Here is a 17,217-nt window from a genome sequence, read left to right on the forward strand (position 1 = left end):
AAGTTATTCAATGTCGAATTAATTTTCGTTGATTTTATCACATTTTAAACCACGTGGGTTGCAAATGAATGCAAATTCACATGTACGGCAAATGAAATAAATCAAATTATAAAGTAGACTGTTAGTTTCTCATGTGGTATGTGAACGTTTTAGAATAAAAACAAAAATTGTAAAAATATGTTTGTTTTTTTAATTACAGGCTGTAATTTGAAGATCTTCAACAATCAAGAATTTGCGGCACTATTGTCGCAATCTGTGTCGCAAGGTTTCGAAGCGGTATATCAATTAACGCGTATGTGTACGATCAGAATGAGTTTTGTTAAGGGTTGGGGCGCGGAATATCGAAGACAGACAGTAACTTCTACACCTTGTTGGATCGAGTTACATTTGAACGGTCCTTTGCAATGGTTGGATAGGGTACTCACGCAAATGGGTTCGCCACGTTTGCCATGTTCATCGATGTCCTAAAAAAAAATAAAAAAAAATATAAAATTATCGAGTTACTGAAAGAAATAAAAACAAGGAAGAAACAAAAATCAAGAAGAAAAGAAAGAAAGAAAGAAATGAAGACAAAAAAAAAATAATAAGGATGATTACGAAGTTCTTTTTCTTATCGTATCGTCGTTATCATCATCGTCGTCGTCTTCGTCGTCGTCGTCGTCGTTGTTGTTGTTAATCGGGTCAGTTTTTCATTTCCTTTTACGTCGTCGATTGTAATTAAATATATATATATATCACCTCACATTACCGGGATTTACAAAACAACACAGTGAAGAAACAACGTTACAACAGTTAGTGTGAGACAAGAAAAAGAAGAAGAAATGAAAAACGTATAAAAATCACGGACAAAATGATAACGAATGTGTATTGTATTTAATTTATTGAAGACAAATTTTGAATGTTTAATAATATAGTTAATAGAGGATAAATGTTACGACGTAAAAAGAAGAAAATATTCTTTTAATCTTGGTTTCTTCAATCAATTTCCTTTTACGACCTATATCAAAACTTATTTGAGTAAACGTAACATTTAGATCGTTGGAAGTATTAACAAAAAGTTCAAGTATACTATTATGTCGTTTTTAACATTTGTATCTTTCTTCCGTTTCCTTTTGATTCCTTCTTTTTTTACGTCGTGACATTTATACAATATTTACTATATATCTAGAAATATATTCTATGTTGTTCTAAAGAAATGAAAGATAGCAGAACATATACGTGAGATTATTATTTTGTCCAGGAAGTTAAAATCTATAAACATAAATAGTTAATATGTTAAATACGTGATACCGAAAAATGGAATTAACGAGAAAAAAATCTACTTGCTCCAAAATATGTGCACATCAAGAGTACATAGTCTGTTTTTGTGGTGAGGAAGAAGAATAAGAAAATAGAGAAAGCTCGATTTGAAGATCTGAGCATAACAACTATAAAACAATAACAAGAATAATAATAATATTCATAATAATAATATAATAATAATATTAAGAATAATAATAATATTAATATTAATAATAATAATAATAATAATAATAATAATAATAACAGACCGGTCATGACGATGATTAATAAACGGTTAATAAAGGTGGTATATTATGTAGACGTCGCGATCCCAAATATTAACAATGTGGAGAAAACAATTAAAGAAATTTTCAGGAAATATACAGAACTGGCAGCAGGGATCAAAAGACGACTATAGAAAGTTAGATGAAGTAAAAATTATTCCCCTTGTCATTTTTGTAACGGTCGTTATACCGAAACAATTATTGACCGTCTTGAAAATCATAAACATCTTGATATTTACATACGAACAACTCAAAAAAAGGGGTGGTCCTAGAAACATGTCATTTTATGAGAAAGTTTTTGAATACAGACGATACGTCTGTAGATACCAATAACAAATAAAAAAAATCTGATCGTAAAACTAAACGTTTCATAAAAGGGCCGTATTTGATGCATGTCCGTACGATTCTCAGTATCACAGGCTCCATGTTGAGAAATCTGAATCGAATAATAATAATGAAATCTAAGAAGAAAGCAATGATAATAGATATAATAGTCTGTATATCACAAAATGTTGTAAAGACATAGGGTGAAAAGAAAATCAAGTACGAAAACCAAGCCTTGAGAAATAATACACATTTGGCGAGTTGAAAAAATTGAAGTTGTCCCTATAGTTATCTCAGATGAAAGTTTAATATCTAAAAACCTTATAAGATATCTCCAGAAAATTGGATTGTCTGCAGATTTAATTTCATTAATATCGAAAACAACCATACTGTAGTCTACACATATTGTCATAAAATTATTTACTCCATTGGGAACAACTGAATTGATTTTCCAATGGTCCAAGAAAATCAGCTAAAGCTGTGATTTTTAAAGAAAATAATAATAATAATATTAATTAGAAGAGAAAGAGTGATTCGTTCATCAAATACACTGTAAGATTTGTGATTGATCAGTGTAAATGATCGAGAATATCGAAGAAAAAAAAATAATACGATTCACGATTGTAAACTTTTGAGCTAGTTTTAAAAAAAATGGATCACGTAACACGTGTTTAATCGGCACAATAAACTTGTGTTGCTAATTTGTCTGAGGAAGGGGTAATAAAAATATTTAATTTCGATTCGATGATTGAAATAAGAAAGAGAGAGAGAGAGAGAGAGAGTGCACGTATAGTAATCAGAGACTTTTGTAAATCAGTATAATATCGTATTTATTATGGTCTCTCGTTTAAAAAAACAAAATTGATTAAATAAAAAGAAATGAAATCAAGTGAGACGAATGAAAAAAGAAGAAGAAGAAGAAAAAGAAGAAAATAAGTCATCGATCCTTCGTTAGATTTTTTGTATGCATATTAAATTCACCTTTAATGAGAATTGGATGTTTATGATATGCGTTTTCTCGCATATAAGTTTTTATATATACAGTATACAGCTTCCATTATATGAATACGCCTTATACACACAAACGTAATTAATTATTGAATACTACTTTTGATTAGGTTGATTCTTTTTATTTGTTTTATTTCTTTTTGTCTCGATTTATTAAAAGATCGAATGTTGTTTAACATACTTTTTTGTTGTTTTATTATGTGAAAAATTATTTCATATTGAGCACTTTTTATTCTGAAGTTTTTCATATAATGGAGATTTGTATTATATATAATTATACGAGATTCGTACGATTTTTTGATTGATTTTTTTTTTTTATTATAAACATGTTTTTATAATCATCATTATGATAACGATGATGATAATGATAATGATAATGATGATAATGATGATGATAATGATGATGATGATCTCGTTTCAATACTTAAAACGAAATAAGTGATGAGTTAGGAAGAAATAGAGAATTTTTGATTTTCTTTTGAAACTACCACAATTGTGACTGTGAAAATTAGAAGAAATGATTTGAATGTCGGTGATATTTTTTAGGTGATTTGAACGCGTGTAAAGTAATTTCTCTCTGTGTCGAGCGCATGAAAGAATTTTTATAAATAACCTCAATGAGAATTTTGGAAATTTTTAACAAATATTTTTATTTATATTCATTTTTTTTTTTTTTTTAATAAAATTATTTTAATATTTTGTTGAATTGGATGAATATTTTTCGTGCTAGGCAGACATACACACAAATTTAATTAATTGGTAAATTTACCAATTTTTATTAGATTTTGATTTTAGTTTTGTTTCGTTTTTGTTTTGTTATAAAAATTATTTTATAATCATGATAATGATAATACGTTCATTTTAATAATGAAAATGTGATAAAATATTAATAGAAATGAATTATAGAATTTATTTGTTTTATTTAACAAAAAAAATAAAAAATTATACTCTCGTGTTTACAGAATCTAGAAGAAAATGATTTTTTTCATCATGGTGAGATTTATTTTGTGTTTTTAACTCGTTTTTAAAGTAATATCTCTCTGTCGGGTGCATGCAAGAACTTGATAAGTAATTTAACTAATTTGTTGAAACATCAACAAATAATTTGATTTATACAATCAATTTGTATATTTTATTAGAATCTAATTATATGCTCGTATGATTATTTATTTGATTTGATTTAATGAAATTTAATTGAAACTTGTTATAAAGTTTTCATAGAAATATATTCTAAAATGAATGAGATCGAAGTAATGGATATAGCGTTAAAAAATAATATATTTTTCCAATATGTCTATATATCTATATATATATTATATATAAAATAAAAAAATATCACATATCAGGTTTCTGCATGCACACGCAGATTTATAGAAATCGTAGACGATTTTTCGAATGTGCAGTCAATTTTAGAAGAAAAAAAGAAAGAAAGAGAGAAAAAACGAATTATCAAAAGTTTTTATCTGGTGAAAATAAAAAAGTTAAAAAGAAAAACCATTTTGTATTTTACAAGAGAACTTAGCGTTGATTTTTTAAGTAAAAAATAAAAACAAGAAAATGAACAATTAGATATATCACTATTACATAATATAGTGTCTTATTTTAATCATTATTCTTGTTAAAAAAAAAAAATGAAACGCTTTCTTATAGTAATTGTTTTTATGAAATTATGATATTAAAAAAAAAAAAAGGGAGAAAAAAGCATAAAAAAGAAACAAATTATTGTAATGTAAATTAGTGAGAAGTGCGTCAAGAAAATTATACGATATTGTAAAAAAAAAAATCATGAAAATCATTTAGATTATGGAATGGAAATAAAAAAAAAATTGGGCTTTATACGAATAGTATGCAGGATAAAGAAAAAAGTGAGAATGTATGTGTGAAGTAATAAAAAGAAAAAAAAATAGTGAGAAAGAGATAGAAAATAAATTGTATACTGTTACGTAATTGTCAAAATTGCACGAGTATATTATATGGATATTTTATTGTTTTTATTTTCTAAATTTTATTTCGAGTTTTTTTTTTTTTCTTTTCTTGTTCTCCTAATCGACAAACGATCTGGATGTTTTTTTATTTTGTTGTTATCGTCGGTGTATGACTGTATCGAGAATACTGTATACTTTTTAAAAGAAAATATGAACGAAAAAAAAACATTTACATGCATGTACATACAGGATGAGATAAAATAATTTGATTTGTACGAAAATTCGTTTACAATAAGTTATTTGTTGTTCATACAATTATATGCGATTACAGTTGTAAATTAATAATTGAACGTCATTGAGTTGTGCATTGAACTTAATGGATGCTTATTTAAGAACAATTTATGGGAAAAAATTAATATAAAAAAAAGAATAGTTTATTTAAAATTTAATTTTGATGAAAAAGTTCATTTTGATCTCAACCTGTTTATATGTACATACATAAATACATGAAATGTATTCATGATTAAGAAGAATTGTAAGAAATGTACGAATATATTGACGAAGTGTGAATTTTTAATATATAAAAAAAAGAAGAAAAAAAATACACATGCGATATCAAGCTAAAATTAAACACTGTATATTTCGATATATATATATAAATATATAAATATATTTATGATAGAATTTAAAAAAAAAAAAAATCTAGTAACAGAAAAATACAAAAACAAACAAAAAATTATAATATAAATTAATATTATATATCAATAATATTATGTGTTTAACACACGATCACGAGATATAATAAAAAAAAAAAAAAAAACAAAGAGAATTTTCATTATTTGCGAAATAAAAATGCACACGACGAAGATCGTTGTCGTGTTAGGATTTTTAAAATAAGAATTTCAAACAAATTTATTATTTTCATTAAAAATTTAATAAAATCAAATTCTTTTTTTAGATTTATTTGTATGCGAGTTCAATGAGAGATCAAAAAGAAAAACAAAAGAAGACCGATGAAAAGTGTCTTGAATGAGAAACAAATTAGTGAAAGAAAGTGAGAAAGAGAGAGAAAGAAAGATTTATATTTTATTGCAAAAAAAAGAAACAAAAAAAAATTATCGTAATATATTTTGAAAATTATTATTAAATAAAAGGAGAGAAACGAAAAAAAAAAAGATGATTCAAAGTTTACCGAAAGGGGGACAATATTTTATAATAGTTATGTTTGAATTTGAAAATTTGATGTAAATTTCGATTACGACGAGAGAATAAGTTGAACCCACGTTGCTCGTGTGGTCGCTTTTCGTTTTATTTTTTTATAATGTGCTAGACAAAGAGAGAAAGAATGCAAAAGAATGAGAATGAAAATGAAGGAAAGAAAGAGAGAAAGAAAATGAATATTATTAGTACGATGATCAATGAGAGAAGTATCGAGGGTCCAATTTTGCACGCACATAATTTAAAAGAAGTAAACAAAAAAAAGGAGAAATACCAAAACGACAAAAAAAGATACAACAAAAAGCAAAAAAAAAAAATATAAAAAGACGTGAAACGTTTTTGAGACAACTTACAGGTTCCTTTTGTACGTAAAACCCTTGGCTGCCGTTTGTTAATAAATGATTAATATTTTTTTTTTCTTAGAACAAATTGAAGAAACGAATACAAATTAAAATAGATAGTTTTAAAAAGAAACTTTGAACTTTGGAAAATCTTTTTTTAACTTTTTTCATTAAAATAACAAACAAAATGTGGAGAAAATAGAAGAAAAAAAAACAAAAGGAATTTTAGTGATACATTTTAATCGTTGTTCTTTTTTTTCTTTTTTTTTATGTAGCCATTTATTGTTTATTGATTTATTGTTATCAATAAAAAATTAGTTACACGCAATTATTATACATATATTTAATATATTAAAAAAAAAAAAAATAAATAAGAATAAAACTCAACTTGATGAATGAAGGGATGTAATTTCTGTAGGAAAAAAAAAATAAAAATGATGAAGATGAAGAGAAAATGATAAAAGAAGATGATGACACGTAGAAGAAAGAGATTATGAAGGAAAAAAAAAGAAATAAGAAAAAAAGAACAAAAAGAAAAGAACGCGAAGAAATATTTTGCTACCGAACTACTACTACTACTATTACTATTACTATTACTATTACTATTACTATTACTATTACTATTACTACTATTACTACCAACGTTTATGGATAAATAGCAAGAACGTGATCCTATCACTACGATAACTATTATTATTATTATATTACATAACATTTTAACACTTAAAACTAATTCACGCACACACATACACACAACACATACACGTGTAAGGATACACATACATATACATAAAATGAAAAAAAGAGAGAAAGAGAAAAAACCATAAGGAAGCATATTGTACATTGAACATTTTTACCATTGTATAGTGTCGCTATTAATTATTGCTTTTTTTTTTCAACTTTCACTATCCCTTCTATCGTAATTAATTAGTTTGATAAATACTTTTCTCTTTTTTCTCCTCTTATTGTAATAATGTTATATAATATATACATATATATAATATATATATAGTATATATATTTGTTATATCATCTTCTTCTCTTAAAAGTAATAAATAAAAAAAAGAAAATATAATAAGTAAATAAAAGAATAAATATAAAACGACGATACAAATATCAGCCATCCAAGTATTTCAAGATTATTATTCGAATGATGATTATGTTATCGAACACTGTAATACAGTATTTTATTCGTTACTGATTGCAACAATTATTATGTTTAATATTTATCTTTATTAACGTTTATTGCGAGTTTAATAACAAAGAAAGAAAAGTAAAAGTTAATTAAACGCCTCGCAACATCGCTGTTTAAAAATTTCATATCATATTATTTCAATTTCATTTATTTCGAATTTGTTCTTGATTGTCGCATATACCCCCCCCCTCCCCCTCGTTCTAAAAAGACAGAAAACAAATAAATAAATAAATAAATTTTCGTAATATCGGACTAAAAACACGAAGGACGAGATGCGTAAACTTGCCAGAATTTGTATGATCGAAAATCAATCATGGGATTCGAAATAAACGGAGAATGATAGATGTTTTAATTAATTATGTTATGTTACCTATGGCGCTAGTGCGAACAAAAAAAAATGTAGATTATTAATAATGTCGGATTAAATGAGGGTGTGTCACCCGAAGAAAGGGGTGAAAATTAGTGATCGATTAAAATAAATTTCAGAGAGAGAGAGAGAGAGAGAGAGAGTGAGAGAGTGAGAGAATGAGAGTAAAAGAATGTGAGAAAGAAAGAATTATATAAGTATAAAAAAAAACACACACACACACAAAATATGAATGAAACGAATGAATTAATTATATAAGGAAGAAAAAAAGAAGAAAAAAAAAACACATGCAAAACAACATTGTATCAACATTGTACCAATTCTCCCCGTAGATTTAAAATTCTTTTATAATAGATTTAAAAAAACAAATTGAGATGGAGAGACGGATTTATACACGAAATGTACATAAATTACATGGCACACTTAACACAATACACGCATATACATATAAATACATAAATACATAAATACATAAATATGTACGTACCAAAAAAAAAAAATTAAAAAAAGAAACAAAGATAAAAAGAGAAAGAGAAAGAGAAAGAGAAAGAGAGAGAAAAAAAAGACGGAGATAAAATCATGCTTTAAATGAATGGTGAATATTTTGAAAAATATGTATCTATCACCTTTCTAATTCGTATTGAATTATTTTTATTTTTTTTTTCTGTTTTTTTTTTTTCCAATATACATAATATACATTTTATTTGTGTATTTGTGTTAATAATCATCAATGATGACGTCTTGATTACAAAAATATTCGAAAATGTTTGATCGTTGGGCTGTTCGAATTAATCAATTCGATTTTGATTATAATTAAACTTTGTATTTTTATTTAAATTTGTTATTTTCACTGTTATATTATCTTTGCTATTAATATCGCGAAGGAAATTAACGTGAGGGTTGAAAGTTGAAGGTCGAAATTGGTTAGGGTTGGGGTGCTTAAGATCGAATGATATTTTTGTATGTATTATGAATAGTAATCACACGATAGACACTCGTTTTTAATCCTTTGATAAAAAAGAAAAAAAAACTGCCATTAGTGTATTTAGTATACTATTGTTATTTGATCCCCCTCCCACCCCCACCCCCCGTGAAAATTCTGACAAGAGTTACTTTAAGAATCAATGAATTGTAAAAATAATTAATCCTTTTAAATAGATTGTTATCTTCTAAGGATCGTTTTTGGGATGTATTTGTAATTTAATTTAAAATGAATTGTTAGGTGAAATTATTATTTTTTTTTTTTTTTGTAAATTCATGATTTTTGTTTCATATATTTTTTCTTATCATTCTTGATAATATGAAACAAATGAAATGAATATAAATAATTGAAATAATAACTGCAACAGCAAATAATATTTTTGTTTACATTTTAAAACGCGACATACGAATATAAAAAAAAGGGTTAATTAATTAATTAATTTATTTCCCCATAGTAATAATCACTCTCTAAGTGTTCTTTCTTTGCAACTATTATTTTTCTTTTATTTTTTGTTGGTTTGATTTTTTATTTTCCTTTGAAACGAATCGTCTGTGATAGTTGGTAAAGTTACGTTTCTAACTAAATGTTATGCCCTTTACTCTTTCTTGTTTTATTTTTCCCCACTTCCCTTTTTCTTTTCTATTTAATTAATGTGTTTTTTTTTCTCGTAAATACGATATCTTATTTCATAGATTAATTATTATTAATTTTTGTTCTTTTAATTAATGGCACATGAATTTTTTAACATAGGGTGAATCGTAGTACAATTATTGATTAAATCAATGATATGAAATATAATAATTAAAATAATCACATGATCTTTTTGTATATCTTAAAAGTAGTAAGAAATATGTAAGCTACTTAAAGTAATTTAAAAAAAGCAAAAAAAAAAACAAAAAAAAAATTGTTTGCATTCTTTTTATATTGAGATAAGGTTTGAATTTTTATCTGAATATTTTGTTTCTACATTATTATTTTAATTATAAACAAAAATTAGAAATATAATATATTTATATAAATATAAATAATTTACACACACTTTAATTTATATGTTAAAGTGTTTTAATTCAAATGAATTTGAATTTGGCGTGATTTGATAGAAAACAAAAAAACCAAAAAAAAAGTAAAAAGAATATATGTATATATCTATAATCGGTATTATTATTATATAGTTATAAACTAATATAAATAAATGAAAAAGAAAAAGTAAATCTTTCAATAAAAAGTGATCAATAACTGTACGATCGTCGTTTGCCAAAGGTTCAAACAGCTTTTTGCCAAAGTTTCTTATCTCGTTCGTTTGTTTTGTGATTTTTATATGCAAAAATGAAATGAAATTAAATTAAATATCAAAAATTAACTGGATTTTCGCATGATTTTGTTGAATCGAACGGCCCGTCGATTGTAATTATCTTTTTTCTATTTTATTACGATTTAAATTTGATAATGAATTAATTGCAGCTATTGTTGCTGCTGCTGCAAAAAAAAAAGAATTAAATAAAAAATATAAATAACGAACGTGTGTTAAACGCGAATAAAAGTTGTTTATACAAAATAAGTATACGAATCGAATTATTAAAATATACTCGAAAATAATCGTTTTGTGTTGAAATGAAATTAAATAATTAGGTGGTTTTTTTTTTTTATTATAATTTTCTTCTATTTAAAATAGATATTTTCTTTTGTTTGATTTTCGTCTGTGTGGGGAACGAATAGAAAGAAACATAAGGGAAAGGAAAAAATTATTGCGAAAGATTTATATGACGAGAAATATCGAGTGTGAGAGACTGTATAATAATTATAAATAAATGTATACGTTAAGTCCCAAAAAATTGTACGTTTTTAAATGAAATTATCTAAGACTCTTTATAATCCAAACTAATCCTATCCAATAGAATTTGTTTTTTTCATATATTAACTTTGGCTTACCACCCTTCCTGGAGTAACACGCTTACCACACCCGGGTTCTTTAGACCCGAGCGAGAACAATCGTTATAAAAAAGAAACTATTGCATAGATTTACTTTAACATTTTTCTGAGACTTCTTTAATACTTACTTAAAAAGATTATATAGATTTTATAGCTTTAAATTAAATTTAAATATGTTTAAAAAATTACTAAAGTTAAACAATTGAGAAAAATGTCTTAAGTTGCAAAAAAGGTCTGGGTCCTTTGGACCAAGTGTGGTAAGCAAAGGTTAAACAAAATTTATTTACAGTAATTAAATGTTCTTTTATAAATCAGTAAAAAAAATGATAACAGAAAATGTGTAATTCTTTTTGGTTGATTATATCATTCGAGTTATTTTTCTAATCAATAAAAATTAAATAAATCTATGAACAAAAAAGCTAAATAACTTTTAATAGAATCACGTTTATCACTATTTTCTTTTTCATAGTAAATCTACTTAATCTTCACAAGACTTACAACACACTTAAACTTTAGACCTATAAGATATATCTAATTGAAAAAAATAAAAGAAAAAATTGGCGACACTTATATTCTATAATCAAATACAAGTTATAAAAAAAAGACAGTTAGTCATTGATTTAGTTTTATGAATTTTATTAAAAATCATAATAGGTATCGCCGACATTAAGGATATACTTTTTCAATAAGAATAGATAAGAAACATTATAATATATATATATGTATAAATATATATTTATATATATTATATATGCCGACGAAATGAAAAGAATTAAAAATATCGCGGAGACACGTATAGGTGGGATGCAAGGATTAGCTTAAAACAAAACAAATAAAAAATGAAAATAAAAAGATTTTGTTCAACAATTATACGTAACTATATCACAAAGGTACTACTATAAATATATAGTCACTATGATAGTAATAGATCATATAATATGGCGAGTATACAACGTGTTGCGTTTAATACATTTGAGATTATGTTGTTGTTGGGCCGAAATATAATTACATTAAATAGTATCGTGTACAATACTAAATTATAAGAAGATAGAAAAAAAAGCAAAAGAAAGGATAGGTTCTTCCTTTTTTCAATCAATCAGTCTGATTGTACGATAGTTGATTTAAAATGTGGACTCTTAAGAAAAAAGAATTATTAATGAAATGGCACAGAAAAACTCGCGAGGTTTTTAAATACGCATATGGTGATATATTTCTATTTTAGAGTTCATTCAAAGAATTAATGAATGAGATATTATAGAATTATTTTTGACACCGTATTCATTGACTTGTGAATATTGTTAATGTAAATGAGACGAATAATTTTGAAAATAATGGTCATATGTGTTTATATATATCACCGTTTGCGTTTACAAGAAAATTGTTTTGTTAATTAATTGTATCAGTTCTTAGAGCAGTTCTAGTTTTAGCAATTTACACGAAATGATCGAGAAAATTGTTTTTTAATATAATTTTTACAATAACAATTTTTAAATTTCTCACTTCATCTAAAACCTAGAAATGGGGAACTTGTTGCCTTAAAGCCGCATGACGTTTCTTCGAATTTTCTATGCGATTTATTGTTGATATAAAATGCAAATTGATGACGTATATAATTATGAGAATAGTATGAATTAATATGTTTAAATCAGTAAGTGATGGTTTGTGAAATCGATGCAGCTTTACTTTCCACTATATTGGAAAATTAAATTCGGTTATCCATTTAAAAGAAAAGGTTCCCCATTCTTGAATATATCAAATACTTAATTCGATATAATTAAAATATCCTATATATCATTTTTTATAATATACACATTATAATAATTATATCCTAAATAAAATGAAATCTACAATTTTGTTCAATTCTTGATCTCTTCTATTTCAATTGCAACTTCGTATTATTTATTTGTATTTTCTAAATCGAATTCACACGAACACATATTCGAATAACTCGAATTATTTGCTCTTTTTTTCTTTTTGTTTCTATCATCAATGTCCAATAACTGCTCTCACTTAAATTTTCTTCTACTACTTTTATTCTTCGTCACTTCTCTCGTTTTTGTGTGTTGGTTACGATCGTTGATCAATTAATTAATTATTACATTAATCTTCTTCGACGTGTTTGGGAGCATGATAGCATTTGTTTAAGTGAAAACATGCTCAATGATAATCCAGTTGTTGCTAATAATAAAGCACATGCTGCTACTCCACGTTCTTCGTTAGTTTTACGAATAATTGACGAACCAGTCTGAAAAGAAAATTACAAACAAAATTATTCTTTACATTTTTTAATTTTTTATTGTAAGATTTATAGCCAAAAAAATAATTTGTTGTTTCATAATAAAAAGCTTTATGCTAGAAACAAAAATAATTATTGAGATAAATACAATTTAATAAGTATATTAATGCAGTGGTTCCCAAAGTGGGTGTGCAATTAAAAAAAGGTCATGAGTACACACATGAGTGCACAATAATTTTTTTTCATTTCTCAGTACCTAAAAAAAAAAAGAAAAAAATTTGCAAGGGGACGACAGAACAAAATAGTTTGGGAACCACTGTCTTTTCTTGCTAACGCAAGAAAGATGAGAAGGTTCAAAGATTACATAATGTGTGATTATGAAATATATGAGAACATTATACCAACCTGATAAAATGTCAATTTAAAACCGTATCGGTAAGTTTGGGACAGATGCATTTCGAGTTTGCGATATTGGGTCCGTTTCTAAAAAAAAGAAAAAGAAAGAAAAATAAATTAACAATTTCTTTAAAAGTTACAGAGGGGGCCAAAAGTTTCTATGTGATTTAGAAATGAATTATTCTTCCTTGAGACTTTCTAAATTAATTTCTTTTCTTGATTATAAAACTTTATATTTGTTTAAAAACCTAAAACGTCTCAAGTAAGTGTAATTAATTTTTAATATCACCTAAGGACTTTAGAATCAATCATTGTAGGTAAACAGTATTGTTAATTAAATTTACTTTTTATTATTTCTTGAACTTAATTAATAATGACGCAACATAAAAAGCCATATTATATATTTCTAAATGGGTATGACTTATTATTTAAAATTCTAATATTGACATAAAATTAGAGATTATATTTATAATTACATTGTAGTTCTACATGTATATGTAGAGTATACTATAGTGTATACTAAAACCTGATAATGCAGTGATAAGATTGTACGTAATACGTTGAATGATTAATCTTTAAATTTTTAATTTATCTTTTTCAATATGTTCTATTTTTATCTGTTCTAATAGTGTTTATTTAAGATATATCCTGCAAATAGTATATACTTTAAAAAAAATGTTTTATAATATTGAGATATTATAGTAAGAAATCAAAGTTCAAACAAGCATATACATAGATTTATTCAGGTCAAAAAAAATAATATTCTACGTCATTAAATATTAAGATTAATTTAATTACAAATGAGAAAAAATTTCATTGACGCACACCAATTTTTCTTATGAAATTTATAACGTATAATTATTGGAGCAATGAATGATTAAATGATCAATCAACAATAGTTTATTTCTACATGTTCGTTTTAACTACAAAGTTCTCTACTTAACATCTCGAGACATTTGTTTTAATAATAACTAGAAGACAAAAACGTCTTCTTGGCGCCGTCTAAGTTTTAAAATAATACAATGTTGTTATATATGTCTATGAACAATCATGAGATGCCAAAAATTAAAATGACAGCCAATTTTGATATATATATATATATATATAACCAATTTTATTAATAAATAATTAAATTAATACAAAAAATGAGACTACATTTGTGAATTATAATTTGTACAAATACAAATTGTAATTCATTTAATGTTAAATAATTTTACATTGATCAAAAATAATTTTAAAATCAAATTTTAATAAAGCGTTTGTTTTTTAATCAGTAATTATGAAATTGAATTATTTTGATTTATTTAATTTTTGTTTAAGTTTATTTATATTTTTTAATGAAAAAAATCGTATCATATATTTTGCGATGTGTAATTTGAAGGCAACCTTCCAAATTACATAATTTCAAAAGCTTTTGGTTATTTAAAGACGAGAAAAAATGTACCAGGTAACGTTTTAATGATTTGAATTTCGCGCGCTTGCGGTATCAATTGTCTTTCATTAATGGTGTAAAAATTAAAATAGAATAACTTGTTTATTTGCACTATTATAAAATGAAAAAATTTCTTTTTGAAAATAACGATTATTTTATAAATTATATAAAAGAAAAATATAAAACATCGAACGAGTTCTCTCCTAAATTTTTTTTTTTCTAAACTTTTCATTGACTAATACATATCGTGAACACGTTGAATTATTAATATAATATATTTACCGATGTATTTTTGTAATAACTAATTTAAACCAATAAAAATTCGAAGAACAAAACTTTAAAAAAATAGTTTACATCCACAAGATTAATATAAAAATAGAACTAAAGTTATATTGTCAAAGTAAAGATTGAAAAAGATATAAAAACTTCTTGCCGGGGAACTTAACCTAAAAAAAAAGGCGAGATAATGCATGTGACACGTTGTTAAACGTACATAAAAATTAATGAGTTGTTAAATTTATGAGTTTCTTCTACAAAAGACAATTGTGTTACTTAACATTACTATTACATGACTACGGTAGATAATTAATGTCAAATGATCAAGCTTATACACATTCTTAACCACATCAAACTTATATATACCTAATTTTGGAAAGACATTTATTACAAAAAAATTTCGACATTTAAATAAACAAATTATTCGGTAAAATTGAATATATCAGAGGTCTTAAATTTCACAAATAAACAGTTCTAATAATTTATTAAAAATCTTTGTTCAAACCTTTTATATTTCGAGGGAGTAAAATTAGATTATATAACCACGTATAACACAGAATTCTTTCTATTATTTAAAATTTGTATCAAGACTATTAATGAATCACAAGTTTCCATTATGGAGATGGTTTATATCTTTTTAATTTTAACACACATTATTTTTTGAAGCAATAGGATGTTTTTGGACTCACCTGGTGGCACGAGATTTTCTGGCCAAAAGAAACTCGTTTTGTGGTTCCGTGTTAAACTCACAGCGACACCGTCTAGTTGATATATTATATACTATTATTTGATTTTTTGAAATTATATGGAAAGTATCTTTGACCGCCATCTTACGATAAATATGCACCGTCGGATGGTAACAACGATTCCATTATTAGTTGCATAGAAATTTACGCTAGATGGTGTTCCATGCATCTCATAGATTTGAATTAATTTTTAAATTCAATTTTTTTTAAAATTATTAAAAAAAGAAAAGATAACAAAATTATAATCAATTTGTTAAATGTAATAAAAAAATAAAAAGATTAATCATTCATCCTGCGAATGTGTGGAAATTATTATTTTATTATTTTTTACCGATATATTTAATATTAGCAGGATATAAATTATTTTTTGAAGAAATTTTTTTTGTTAAAGCTCTTATCGGGGGGGGGGGGAGGAAAGACGGAAATAAACAGAAAAAAATAATTATGTTTCTGATTAATTTCAATTCGTGCAATTAAAATGATTCACGCTGTTACAAGTTTATCAACCGACGTGCTTATCAAAGAGTTCAGAATATGTACAATGATTATAAATATTATTTTAAAACGAGAGCACTGTCGTTCGCAGTTTTCACGAGCTGGTCGTTGTGATTTAAAGATCTGTTCTCTTTCTCTTTCTATTTTTACTCTTTTTTTGTTTTGAAAATTATTCGAGTCCTAGGATTCGTGATTTCGTGCGAAAATGTTGCGGAAGTTGTTATCGTTCGTGATATTTTTATTGATTATTTTTTATTGTCTGGCACAGGATTATCCTTGTGGGATACGCTCACCAAAGAAATTGTCGAACACCATAGACGATTGTATAGCCGACAATGAAACCGCAAAAGTGTGCAACGGCCGTGGCCAGTGTATTTGAGGTTTTTACAAATGTTTTTATCAGACAATTTTTTCTTGAGATTGTGCTTAGTCTCTGGAGTAATTATTCATTCAAAAATTATATTTTCTTCCAACGAATGGACAATTTCAATAAAACATTAAAAACCTTTAATATTTTATATACAATTTTCCTACGTAAGTTATTCATTTTGATTGATAACTTTGATTCAAACAATTTAACAATTTGAATTGTATGCAAGGTTGTTGTAATTTTATTTGATATTTTTCAATGTAAATTTTCGTAGTTGTACATTGGTCAAGGGAGCTTGTCCATGTGGAACCTGTCGTTGCTATTCGGGATAGGTTGAGGCAGCTTGCAATTGCAGCACGTTCACTTTTGGTTGCATAGATCCAGATAATAGCGAAATACTTTGTAATGGTCA

At 25.5% G+C, this 17,217-nt stretch overlaps 2 protein-coding genes across 4 annotated transcripts in view; one reads left to right on the forward strand and one right to left on the reverse strand.

Moving 5' to 3' along the window:
- The window catches only part of Smox (Smad on X), a 30,671-nt gene extending 19,914 nt beyond the window's left edge, over positions 1-10,757 (forward strand). For both annotated transcript variants that reach the window (XM_015335226.2, XM_015335227.2), the window contains exon 6: positions 200-10,757. In XM_015335226.2, coding sequence (XP_015190712.2) covers positions 200-468 — 269 coding nt within the window. In that variant the 3' untranslated portion in view covers positions 469-10,757. The remainder of the gene's footprint in view (positions 1-199) is intronic.
- A 1,013-nt stretch (positions 10,758-11,770) lies between these two features.
- Positions 11,771-16,005, reverse strand: LOC107074120 (uncharacterized). 2 transcript variants are annotated; one of them, XM_089177172.1, is made up of 3 exons: positions 15,884-16,005; positions 13,496-13,573; positions 11,771-13,099 (listed from the first exon to the last, which is right to left on the reverse strand). In XM_089177172.1, the coding sequence occupies exons 2-3, from the start codon at positions 13,544-13,546 to the stop codon at positions 12,950-12,952; spliced, it is 201 nt and encodes a 66-aa protein (XP_089033298.1). In that variant the 5' UTR covers positions 13,547-13,573; positions 15,884-16,005; the 3' UTR covers positions 11,771-12,949. The 2 variants fall into 2 exon arrangements, with proteins under 2 accessions (XP_089033298.1, XP_089033299.1); XM_089177173.1 differs by lacking the exon at positions 15,884-16,005 and adding an exon at positions 15,700-15,859.
- Between the last annotated feature and the right edge of the window lie 1,212 nt (positions 16,006-17,217).

The sequence above is a fragment of the Polistes dominula genome, unplaced genomic scaffold, assembly GCF_049000335.1.
Source record: "Polistes dominula isolate Pdom_NZ unplaced genomic scaffold, Pdom_raw_medaka contig_20, whole genome shotgun sequence".
Classification (NCBI taxonomy): Eukaryota; Metazoa; Arthropoda; class Insecta; order Hymenoptera; family Vespidae; genus Polistes; species Polistes dominula.